The sequence below is a fragment of the Phalacrocorax carbo genome, chromosome Z (genome assembly GCF_963921805.1).
Source record: "Phalacrocorax carbo chromosome Z, bPhaCar2.1, whole genome shotgun sequence".
Lineage (NCBI taxonomy): Eukaryota > Metazoa > Chordata > Aves > Suliformes > Phalacrocoracidae > Phalacrocorax > Phalacrocorax carbo.
Genome location: NC_087548.1, coordinates 77,943,385 through 77,956,574, shown reverse-complemented (window position 1 = coordinate 77,956,574; position 13,190 = coordinate 77,943,385). Strand labels below are relative to the sequence as shown.

The following is a 13,190-nucleotide window of genomic DNA, read 5'->3' as shown; positions in this document are numbered from 1 at the left end:
AATTAAATCTCATTAGGGATTCGGACTCAATAGGAATTAAGATGTAAGCAATATTCAGTATTAGCTATTTGACTGTGGATTATTGTAAATTTTGCAATTCATGTGGGACAAATGAGGTCAATAAATGTAATGGTATGAGTAAAGATAAAAATGTCTATGCAAAAAAACCCAACAAAACAAAAGCAGCCCATAGTTGGAAGCAAGTAAATTATGTTCTCAGCTTTTGGAAGGGAAGTAAATTTCAAGAAAAATAGGTTTATTGAAATGTGTCATACTTGGTAGAACACCATCTCTTAAATTCTTTAATTAAGCCAGTATTAGGTACAAAAAACCTAAAACACACCATGTTCTAGAGTTGGCCAAACAACTAAAAAGGACAGAGTAAGAATTACACAACTGGCAGAGAAACATGCCAGCTTCTGTGCCGTTATGTCATCAGCTTCCTGGCAGATATTTTTTGTGAAATCACTTTTCCTGAATACTGGAACCAAAATGTGGGCAGTGAGACTACTGTGCTTCAATGTTCCTTCTTCAAAGACTTGCCTACTGAGAAACTTATCTACTTGTCCCCTTGTGTTCCCAGGGATTAAGAAAAATAGTATTTTACAAGATATTTACATTGTACATGTACACACAGCTCACAAAAATGCATTACACACACAGTTTATAAGGTATGCTTTACTCTCCACAGTTGGATTCTTTCTTTAGCAGGAAGATAAGAAAAAGTACTAGAACGTGTGGCACCATTATTCAAGTTCTTGAGCTTTATTTTTAAGTTATTTTTAACAATTCAACACGATAGGATGCTATAAGTAAGAGCAGGGAGCTTACTAAATTTAACAGTTCACACCTTGATTTTATTTCATGTAGCCTCTCTCTTCAGTTTGGTTTGGGTTTTGGTTTTTGTTTTTCACTTTAAATTGATAAATGCATATATTCTGCGGTGACTACACAAAAGGTTTTTCCTCTCTGGCTTCTTTGTCACCCAGTTTAGTAGAAGTTTCTGCTTACATTCCTTTGGTCTCAACTGCATGACAAGAGCCTTCAAGATGCTATTTGTGGTATCAAATCGCTGAATTTTATACCTGAAGGCAGTAATTACAAAATACTGCTGTTCACAGATGTGTTTAGTTAGCTGTTCTCCAAAAACACCAGAATCTTCTGCTATTGCTGCAACTTGGATGACACATTTTCTAACTCCAGTGGCATGTCCATCTTGTTTGTGGCTTAGATACGACACTCTTTCCTGCTATTTTATTTTCTTTGTGTTCTTTCCCTTTTTCTTTTTTTATTGATTTGGGGGGGTGGGGGGTGGGTTTTTCTCTTAATACACTAGTGTATGTGCCAGTCCTGAACTCCATTTGAGAAGTTAATTGTAGCTTAGCGTAGTGCACAATAGCATTGTTTACACCTCCTCGTACTCAGCATGTCACCATTGTGGATTAGAGGAGCTTGAAGGCTGCAGTATTGACTGGAAACGCTTGAGAGCCATTTCAGCACCTGCAAATCACTGTGGGATGGAGACACGCTGACAATACCCTTCTTCCTCAGTCAGATCAGCTTTGAGAGATTGGTTTCCCTGAGACAAGCTTTGCAACATCTTAAGCAAGATCTGGCCCTGCAATGCCAGATACATTATTGGAAGAGTATCCTAACATTCTTTTGCACAGAGAGGGCCCTAGGAGATAATGTCTTCTGCCCTTCTATCTTCTTCCTACCCAATAGCTAAAGTTATTGCTGCATTACCAAATCATGTTAACTATCTTTTGGCATATTTTTCCAGATTAATTATCTCTTTCTATTTTTACCCTACTTTTTGAAGAGTCATATGTCTGTAATCCTTAGGTGTAAGAAGTGCTCTTGTACTGTTTGCATTGCAGCCCTCCCTCCTAGCTGGGGTAGGCAAGGAATTATTTGATTCATTGGCATGGCACCTATCCAGTTGTGTGTCCCCCTCCTCTGAACTCTGAGATAAATAAGGAGTCTGTCTTGCTGTGAATTTAGTGTGGGGATCCATTAAAGGTTTTAGACTATCAAGATGCTGAATTTTGAATTGACACAAGGCTGAGGGAGCGCTTTGGAGGGTGAATGCTACATGGACCGATTAAAAGTCTGTGATCACTGGATTTAATTTAGTACCCATATTTTGAATCCATTACTTTTTGTGGTGTATGTGCTGCAATATTATTAAGAGAAGGGGAAGAAAAAGTTTCCAAGAAGTCAAGGAAAGAGAGAGCTACTAGCCGTAAGATATTTAAGTCCACAGTGGTTCCTCCCTAAGCCATGGTTATTTCAGCAACTCTTAACAACAAAGTAAAACTAGATCAGTGACTAAATGTCAGCTTGTTTTTCTTAATTTGAAAGGATGTAGCAAAACACCACACGTGACAGAAAATGCCTACTGTTGAGTTTTGTCTTTCAGAATGCCTAATTCTGTGCTTCATTACATTGTGTGTGAAAAAAAAATGTTCCTAATTTAGTGGGAAGCTGTTCATATTTTATTTATTTTCATTAAAATGTTTGACAGAATTTCTTTGGTGTCTTGATATGTCTCGGTAGAACTCTTTGTGGATGAATGAGACATTGGTAATGGAGAGGGAGAAGTTTAGTAACTGACACAGAAATTAGAATATTTAGGATTTCCATCTGGTGGTAGAATTTTTTTGGTAAACTTAAGTACTAAATGCTGGTCCAAAACAGTGTAAATTTTTTAGAATTGGCCTTGAACATCACTATCTCATAATTTTCTGCAGTGCTATATGGGATGGACCTTCACTGATACTTCTATTTATCAAAATATTAGTTGTCTATATAATTTCCTACCTATATAACTGCAGCGTTTGTATCCATGGATCATCAAGAACCATTAGAACTATTTGAAATTTACTCGATAAAGTCATTCATTGCAGTTACACTTGGGTTCAATTGCTTAAAGAATGGGAGAAAAGATTTAAACACTTCCACAAATATGTTCAAGGGGAATACATAGATATATAAATATTTACAGTATATAAACCTTCTTGTAAGACAGAGTTGTATCAGAGAAGCTCCTGTAGTCACTCCATGCAATGAACTAACAAGTCAGTTAAGAATAGATGCACTGCCTCTCAAATTAAAGTCTGCTTTGATGCCTGCTTAGGAAACAGTGTCACAGAAAAACATAATTCATGACTTACATGTAATTTGAGAGAAGAATCCTAGACTTACTCTGTGATGCTTTTATTGAGTACACTTGATACCTACCTAGATCCAGACCTTCTCAAAAATCTGAAGCAGCTGCTGACCTCAGGGGCACAACAAACCAAAAAATATGGACTCTAATTGCCAGGAATTAGAAGCAATGTGAGTCATATTTTGAAAAGTGAAATTGCAACTTTATACAAGTAGGCCTCTTTCCCTCCTTAATGCAGTAAGGTATTTGTTTCATCTTTTTTAATAAAATTTCAAATCTATAAGAAAATAAGCTTTTAGTCATTTTTGTAAACTGCATAGAAAGGTGAGCCCACTGGGAAAAGAGGGGACAAGCAGGTTTCCAGCTGCTTGAAAGGAACAGATGTTCTGCCGATAATGCACTATTATATACTCGTATTAGTAGTGTGGTACCACATTAAGATATGGTTGGCTTCAGAGATACAGCTGATTTCCCTTTTATGAGCTGTAAAACTGTAAATAAAGTTTAAGTTTTTGTGTGCTGAATGAGGTAAGCCAAGTCCAAGACACTCGCTAGGGTGTGCTGCGCTCCATACAATGCACTTGGTTGACCTTTATGGAAATTGTTGAAAGTCTAATTTCTTTCCACTTTTACTGCTTTACAAGGGCCTGCATATTTACAGCCTTCATCAGACGATCAACCCTTTTTAATGTCTTATCAGAGAATCTCACCATCAGAAAGAAGTCATGAAGAAGCCTCCCTTTTCTATAGTGCATAATTCCAAATGCCTTTTTCACTGAAGTAATCTTTTCATGATTGTTGAACTTTCTTCTCCAGTTTGTAAACTCTTTTTAAATTGCTGTCTAGTACCTAGTTTGAATGCATGTTTATGTAGGTTACATTATTTCAGCTTTCATCTGTTTCTAAGATGTGAAAGGTTCCGTTAAATTTTTTTTTGCAAGATCGTACAAAAAAATCCAATGCTAATTATTGGTAAAATAATTATAATTCTATTGCTAGCTATCACCTCTATTAATACATGGATGCTAGCATGGATGATCACTGGCATTTTAGTTTATAATGCAGTGCTGCTGATGGAGCTGAAATATGCCATTCATTGTAAAACAGTGATGTTGATCATAGAGTTTAGTGTCCTGGCAGTGGTCCTTAGCTACAGCCGATTAGATGATGCCTGTGTACGTATATTTGTTTCTTTTTGAAGAGACCCCAAAGAGTGGGTTTAAACGTGCAACAGCTCATCTGTCATCAGAGACTGCCCAGCAGAGAAGTCCCAGCAGACTCTTTCTCTCCCCCTTGTCTCCAGTGTCAGTGCCATGAACAGAAGTGAGCTCCTCTTTCACGATATAGAGTCAGTCTTTTTTGTCCCTGTGTTCACAGTCAAAGCATACTTTTAGCTCTTCATTTTATTCTGGAGTTAGGGGTATACTTGCTTGCCAAAATGATCCTCTTCATCATCTGTTTAGTCAGATGTTCCTGTAGATCTCACATTGCCACTAATCTCCCAGCTTTTTAGATTTCTCCATTATTGTCACACTTTGGAATGGAATAGGTAGAGATGTTAAATTTATTTGCTGGTGCTACCATTTTTTTTATCATAAGGGACTGACATTTGTGGGCTATGAAGTAGTACAGTAGTAGCTGAGAGCCACTAGAACCTCACAAGGTTCAGGATGGTATGGCAGATTTGGGTATAAATTTGGTTTTGAGAGAGGAGGTTTACTGTGTGAGCATGGATTTAAATATGAAAGGGTGGGAAGAGTGCAAAATTGAATTAATATGATTAAGGGAACCACCAAAGTTCTAAATATTTTGACATAAACTTGAAATCTGTGCACTCACAAGTTAAATCTTGTATTGCATTTTGCTGTATTATTATGAAAAACTTATTGGAAAGGATTTGTGCATTGTTATGCTATTACATATCTCTTGACTCTCCTATGAACATTTTTGTTTTCTATTCCAGAGTTCCTATCTTTCCCCTTTCTCCAATGGAAAGTACAGATATGTGATTATATGATCTAAATGGTTTATTATTCTTCACTGTTAATGCATTAAGTTGTTCATATTCTGCATTCACAATTGCTGTAACAAAGTTTTAAATAATATACCTTATAGATGCCCTTACAAAGAATCTCTAAATTTATTTAGTTCTGCTAAACTTTGCGGAATAATATACTGAATGCTCTGTGGAAGTATTTAAGCAGCATGCTTGAGGTGTGAGCACGGTTCGAGCCATGTGCCTAATGACTCAATGTGATATTTACAAGCTAGTTGAATTATTTAGCAGTATTTCTGTTTTTTTTTTCATAGCCTTTCATGTCCCCTCGGTACCCTGGAGGTCCAAGGCCACCTTTAAGAATACCCAATCAGGTAAGATTTTATCACTGATGCACCATTGTGGTCCAGGGTGATGGTGCAGTGGTGGGAGCAAGGAATGTTGTCTTGTTGGCTACCAATGGCTTGTTGGCTACAAAACTCAGCCAGTCCCTCTACAGGCCATTTTGTCTGACCATAAAGTAGTTATTTTGATAAGGTGTGGGCATGCCACTGGCAGCTTACTTTCCTATGCTTAATTGCTGTCTACACCTCGAAATGTATTGTCCATTAAGCCTGTTTACAGAGGGAGGGTATAGTTGCCTTGTGTGGTGCTGCATTAACCTCAGCCAGCCAACACTGCCTGCTCTGAGATGAAGACAGAATGTCTCCATAAAGTTATACTCTCTAAAGTTTCCTAACCACGTCAAGCAGTTAGCTCTGAGAATTTTTTTACTTAATTCTACGTAAAATGCATTTCTTCCTTCTATTCTTTGTTGGATCTATGAAGTATATTTATTTCATAGTAAATATGGAGATTATTGGTGAGAAACAGATACCATAAAGTGCTCTGTGGCTTTCAGGCACTCTGAGGACTTTATAAAAGCATTGAATTCCCAAGTTTCTCTTATCTCCATCAAAGGATATGCATGCCAATGTAACAGGAATGAGTAATGAGCTGCTGTTCGTCAGCAGAGACCTTTATTGGCCCATCTGTGAAAGATGGTTCTGGAAGCAGATAGGATTTGTATTTTTAAGTTCTCCATAGTGCAGACAGAGGAGGAGAAAGCAATTGTCAGCAGATGAAAAGTTACAGATAAGCAGACAGAAGAATATCAGTGGAATTCTGAAACAAAAACTGGGTCATTTACAATATTGGGAAAGGTTGATAGGATAGATGGAACAGGTGTTTTGATCCAACTTAGACTTCCAGTAGTGCCTTTCTTCTTGTCACAGCTTCGTGAAGAGATTTCTACACCCCAACCTCAGTTCTGGCTATTTTTTATATCTGTATAACACAATGTCAACAAACTTGTCTTTAATACTGGCACAATATTGCCAGAAATGATGAAGCTTAAATTTCAGTGACCTGGATATATCAGGTGGCAAGACTTCTTCAGATATTCCCGTACATCAAACTTGGTGAAGTCTGAGAGCAGGTTAAGTTACCTGTACCATAGCTACTTTCTCACAAGGTAAATGGGTGACTTAATTAACCTTGCTGAAGTGATCATCAAGGGACAACATAAGAGTACAATGTCATTAGCACTTAAGTATTTGCTACAGACATACTGTAACTCAGTACAAAATATCTTCCTGATTTTTGCACCTTTCAGTAATACCTTAGCCAAAGATGCACCAGTGTTTGGGTTTCACATATTCCTTTGTTTCTCTTTCTGTGTTTCTGAACACTGTAAATACTGGCAGGTAGAAATTGGATGTGGTGAGTGCTGTGAAAGCGCTGCCAACTTGCAGCTTTAGTTTCAGAAGCATTTTTGTCTGCACATTGTGATATTTTCAGTTCAGAGCTGTAACATAATCACATAATCTCAGTGAATTACAGCTCTTGTAATTCATTTACATTATGCCGCATTCATGAATTTCTGCTTTTAACAACACTGCCATTATTTAAGTTACAGTATAGCTGGGCAGTGTGTGGAAGTAATAAACTATTGTAGGTAGCTTTAAGGTTGAAATTTGGATTAGACAGAAGTCAGTAAAAAACAGAGTTAAAATTCCCACTGTAACTGTAACTCCATTCCTTTGTGCCTTGCAGTAGGGTTTGTGTTTGTTAGGCAGGGAAGGGTAACGCAGGGCACGTGTGCACAGTCCAGTGCTGTGTAAGGGTTATCTGAGCTACACCTAGGCTTTGTAGCAAGGCAAGGTAGTACCTACCGAGTGCCACACGCGTGCCCCTAAGTTGCCTCCAGTACTCTCTCTACGCTTGTTTTTCTTGAAAAGTGGTATGATGTGTTAGAAAGAAACCACAGTCCCTCATGGAATGGTCTGCAGCATAGTGGCTTCAAGAGTTAACTTGTTGGTCACATGTGCTTATAGCAGCAAATGCCTCCCATGTCCTTGCGAGTCACCTGCCATCTCTGGCAGAAGTGACCAGTTCCTGCTTTGATAGTATTTGATGCTTCTCTCTCTTCTTCAAGTATTGTTCTTACATATCGTCCAGATTTCAAGCCACTGAAGTACATGTGAAGCTCTGATTTAAATGACATCTTCTCAGATTATTTGTTTATTCCATTAATCTTGCAGTGCAGTACCTTTTGAGTGTATTACCTTTGAGGTAATAACGTGCATATTAGCTTTTACTTTCCTATCTCTCCTGGAAACAAACTGTATTGTATTTCAGATAGGTTCCCCTTTGTATGTGTCCAAGACTACTATGATATTTCTGGGTCAAGAGTTACTTATCCATTCCCACAGTGAGCAACACCTGTATTGCCCGAGTAGATTACTTTCATAATAACAGATTTACTTATTCTGGATACATTTTTACTGAATATATGGTGTTGTTTTGAAATGTTTAATAGCACCTAATGAGTCAGCTACAAAGATAAATTTCTAGTTGACTGAACTATAGGTAAGAGACTGTAGAAATTAGTCTTAAACCTAATTCAGTTACTAGAAACCCAAATGATAGTTTAAAATGTGGGGACAGAAAAACAATACTTTTAATTTGGACCAGAGGTGAAGTAACAATACAGTGTGCCTTCATGCATGAAGGCAAGATTTAGGAGCAAGTTTTGTGACTGTTATCTCCTGTTAGATGAGTAATAAGCTTATCTTGGCATTGATGTCCTTCAAGAGTAAGGCAGAGTGGAAGGTAAAACGTCACCCACATCACAGTCCTAATTAACCGTATTCTGTGAACACTGTGTGGTTGGCTCAGTTATGGCTCACTCTCAGAGAATATCGGTGTCAACATCCTGACCTCTGGAAGAAAATGTTAAAATAATTGTTAAAAGGGAAAAGTGTAGGAATATAAGCTTTGGATAAATTGCCACATAACCAAGAAAAAGGCAGTGTTTGGAGGTTAAATAATAGGTAAGCTAACGTGAAGGAAGTATTGGGGGGAGTGGGGTAAGTGAATTAGGCAATTATATTTTGGAAATTATTTATACATAATTCCACAGAATTCCAAGAGTTTGTCCATGCAAATCCATAGTCAAGGTCGTAGGACATTCAGGACTTTTAGTTTAGCTGGGCATTTAGGACATTTCTTTGGGGCATTTAGGAAAGTTAAATCTTCCACATTACTCTTAACTCAGAAGAAACATCCAGGAATTTAAAAAAGTCTGCATTAAGTCTTTAACATAAATTTCAAAGCATTATGTGCTTTCAACGTATGGTTTCTATGCCTGCAGGCACTCGGAGGTGTCCCAGGAAGTCAGCCATTATTGCCTAGTGGGATGGACCCAACACGGCAGCAAGGTGAACGAAATAATTACTTGGACCATTCAAAAGTATTGTCTTCTCAGACTTGCATCTTTCTGTGTTTCAAAGCTTACGGCAGCTTTTTAAGCCCTTTGTTAATTAAAAAGGAATGATTTGTTAAACTTGTTTTAGAAGGTGCTTGTGTATTGCATAGTTTTTAAAGTTACATAATTTTATTTGCAGGGCATCCAAACATGGGTGGGCCAATGCAGAGAATGACTCCTCCAAGAGGAATGGTTCCATTAGGACCACAGGTACCTTCCACAAATAGATAACCATTTTTATTGATAGGCCTATACTGACACTATATACTCTGGCTTTCCATAGCTTGAAGATGGCCAGAACTTTTTCATCTAATCCCATTTTAAAATAAACTTTTCTGTACAAAAATTAGTTCTGAGTTGCAGCTGTACAAAGTCTAAATGAAAACAGTCATTTTAATTAAGATTCGAAAATCAAAGGGGAATCCCTAAACTTCCTTATTTCAGAAAAGTTTTGTTTGTCCTACAGCCAGTGTATGTTGTAATCAAAGGCTTACATACAAGAGACGACCAAGGATTGAGTAGGTGTTTCCTCATCCTCTCAACCTACTTGATTATGGTGCTTAGGAGGAAAGAATTAATACTTCCAACTTACGCAAACTCTTTGTACCAAAAATAACCCCTCAAATTCTGTAAAGTTCTGCTTTCATCCGCTGTTGATCTAGATTTTTCGTGAGTACTGGAGAGATTTTAATGCAAAATGAAAAGTTCATGCTGCCATTTCTCCCCATCAATCACAAGCATCTCTCTAGCTCTGTTTTTGAGGAGCAAAACAATTTTGGGTTGCAGGAATCAGCCTTCTCCATGGTGCTGACCTGGTCATAACTGTTCTTAGGCTCTTGCTTCACAAGTGTGAAAATAGGAGTGGATATTTGTCACTGTTGCAGTTCAACAGTAAACTAAGGTATAACTCAAATTAATTCTGATGCATATCTGAAATATGGATCCAAAATATTATTCTGTATTTTGCCAGTGCTCTCAGTGAGAGGAAATTTATGTGGTGGTGTTTCATACCCATGTTGCCAGTATTTTGTTTTACAAAACCAAAATGTTGTGCTTGCTGTACCCACACTTTTCATTTTTACTTCCCCATTTCAGATAATCTTTCTAGCGACTTCTTTGTTCCTTGGAATAGCAACTGAATTTTAAATTATTAAATAGTTTTGCCTTTCAAATCTGTTCATAACTGTCTTCACAGTTTTGGGTCTTTTTGGTAGAAACCAGTTATGCAGTTCTACTCAACGTCTGCCATGTGACCAACAAAGTGTTATTAAATACATAGTTATTTTTTCTGTAGCATTGAAGTATATTTACCACTTGCCTTTTGGAGGTAGGAGAAGCTTTGCAATGCTGCCATATGAGATTGAGCTGATACTTCATGCAGCACCATTAGTCACACAGCAGGCAAATCTCATGACAGTTTTTATAAGGATAATTTTTTCATTTTTGCTATCTCTTAAAATCCCGTGGTTTTGTAAGGTTATTTCTTGTACTGAACATCCTCTTAAAATGGGGAAAAATGTAGCTAATCTCAAAAAATTTAAGTTCACAAAGCAACCTTTTCTATAAATGGAACATCATCAATCTTTGTATCTGTCATCTAGGATCTTCTCAGAATGTAGTTCTAAACCCAAATCTGATGAACCTTTCACACCTTCTAACATCCTGTTGCTATAGTGCTGTAAAGTTAACTTAGGTGTGCCCATAGTGGGAGGCCCTGCTACCTTGCTGCACAGGCAGTCAACTTGCAAAACACTTAAGCTTTAAAGCTTATGTCCAGTATAGCATGCATATGCTTGAAAACTTACGGAAAATTTACCTCCATGTTGTATTTTATGATTCTAGTCTGTTTCAAACTAAAGAACGTGAAGCAAAAAGCAGTGGATGGTTGTAAATGCTTAAATCTGTGAAAAGCTCCAAAGACTTAGGTTCAGGCTTTATTCAAGCGATAGTTATGCTAGATGAATGGGGTAATACCTCCAATGTGTGACTGTCTCTCCTTCAGATCTGCTGGTGAGCCTCCCACATGCCCCCTAATGTTTTCTAGTCAAAAAGAATTGGGTCATCTTAAATATTTAAGAAAAAAGTCGCGGCTGATCTGTCTCATATTGGCCGCATGACATTAGGGAGCACTTTTATGAACAACTCAACTACCGGCTAAACAGTGGTAGTGGTGACTTTTAGTAAGAAGCTGTGAGGATCAAATTGGGGCACTAACTTCTGCAGAGAGCATTGCTGCAGCTGAGGGAACATCTATATTGGAAGCCTTAATGAAAGCACTGTTATTTTAGGACGAAGGAGTACATTTGATTAGAATTAGCAGTAATTACAGTTAGAAGTACATTTGATTAGGATTATTGCAGTCCTGCAGGATTCCATGGAGATCTTTAACCCTGGTCCACACAAATGATTCCTGAATTAAAATAGAGGGGAGATACCAGACAGACAAAATAGGGAGAATGGCCCAGCCCTCCACATCAAGACGGGAAAATGAAATAAAACAGATACAGAACTGCTGGTTTGTTACTGTCGGACTGTGTTCTCTTCCAGATCCAGTAGTGCCAACTGGGCATGTTACTGCGCTCAGTAGCTTTGACTACCCACCAGTTACTGCCCTACAGTACTGACAGAGGATTTGCATAGGCGAGGTCCTCTAGGATAACCTAAGTTAAATGGGAGATTTGAGTTAATCTGGCTGATTTTTTCCTAAGCATGTGCACCAATCGGTCTACTGGCTGCACACAAAAAGGCAGAAATGAGTAGTGGTTGATGGCCAGCAGCTGTGGATAATACTATCTTCAGATGGCACTGTTGGGTCTGGAAGAGGACGTCTGTTTGCAGTGTCTGGTTCTATTCTTGCAAACCAGCTATCAATTGGACACTTTCAGGATTGTTAAGAGTGAAGAAAATTTTAAGTTTGGGGGTTTTGTTTGCAGCAACAGAACCTCCTCTCCTAGTTGCAGATCAGCTCTAAATCAGTTCTAGATAACTGATATGTTATATCAGTTAAGGTATAAACAGCACCATACCCGCACTTTGAATATCACTGTTGGATTTCTCCCATGTATTCATGACTTCATGTTTACATGGTTTTGCGAATCAGACTAATATAGAGAACACCCATAAGCCTAAGTCATATAGTTTGTGCGGTATGTAGTGTACTATACATGAAATAGAGTGTATTAGGTTTATTACTGGAAAACAGACCACAACAATGACCTAATTTTTTTAAAGCAAATTGCTTCTTTATCCCCCCTCCTTCCAAAATGCACAGCTGTTCATTTTAGAGAAGTTACTTTTATAAATTCTTTTGAAATATCAGAAGAATGTAGCAGATTAACACAGATTAGGGGGTGCATTATGATGGTGAGGTGAGATAGACTGTTTTGCTTATATTCCTCTGAATAAAAACAGGTATAATATAGTTTTTCATGTAAATGCTACAATTAAACTTTGGCCATAATATCAGAGCATAGACTTCGATTTTATAGGCATTGGGCAATTCATTTGTTGGCACTGCTATGATATTCATTATCATATTAAATAACTTTCATATTAGTTACCGTAGACTTACCAGAATTGACTGATTAGAAGAGAAACGTAATGGTTATGCTGTATGTTATAAAAGTGATATCATCTGGTGTAATTTTATGCAAGCATTTACTGATATCCTAACAAAATCTAATTAAAAATAATTCTATTTAAATTCCATTATGTAGAGATCTTAGAATCTAAGTCCAGGTTTCTGATTTTGAGTGAGCTCCCTTGGTATAAAAGTTGAATGCATTATAAAACCTGCCCCTTGCTGGCCATTGGCATGACCTCTATATGTGTAAATAATTCCTCCTGAAACGATTGACATTTTAAGTATTCTTAGTCTATTTCTATCGTTTGTAAATCTTTCTCCTTGGGGTTAACAATATTTTTTTTTAAGTCAACAATGGAAACTCCTGAAAGAATGAATTACATTGGCCTGTCCAGTCAGCAGTAATGTAGGGATATCATTAACCTGCTGTCCTTTCTTTCCCCCTCCTCTTTGGTTTTGTTTTTTTGTTTTGTGGTAGTCTGACCCTTGGTTATCATTGCAGAACTATGGAGGTGCAATGAGACCCCCACTGAATGCTTTAGGTGGCCCGGGGATGCCTGGAATGAACATGTAAGCACAATAATAAAATCTTATAATATTTAGAAAAATCATTATTTCATTGTGGAAGTAT

The 13,190-nt window shown here is 37.6% G+C and overlaps 1 protein-coding gene across 3 annotated transcripts in view; it reads left to right on the top strand.

Annotated features, from left to right (window-relative positions):
* Window positions 1-13,190, top strand: part of SSBP2 (single stranded DNA binding protein 2) — a 196,469-nt gene that overhangs the window by 140,779 nt on the left and 42,500 nt on the right. For all 3 annotated transcript variants that reach the window (XM_064438968.1, XM_064438967.1, XM_064438966.1), the window contains 4 exons: window positions 5,483-5,542; window positions 8,863-8,929; window positions 9,116-9,186; window positions 13,062-13,129. In XM_064438968.1, coding sequence (XP_064295038.1) covers window positions 5,483-5,542; window positions 8,863-8,929; window positions 9,116-9,186; window positions 13,062-13,129 — 266 coding nt within the window. The remainder of the gene's footprint in view (window positions 1-5,482; window positions 5,543-8,862; window positions 8,930-9,115; window positions 9,187-13,061; window positions 13,130-13,190) is intronic.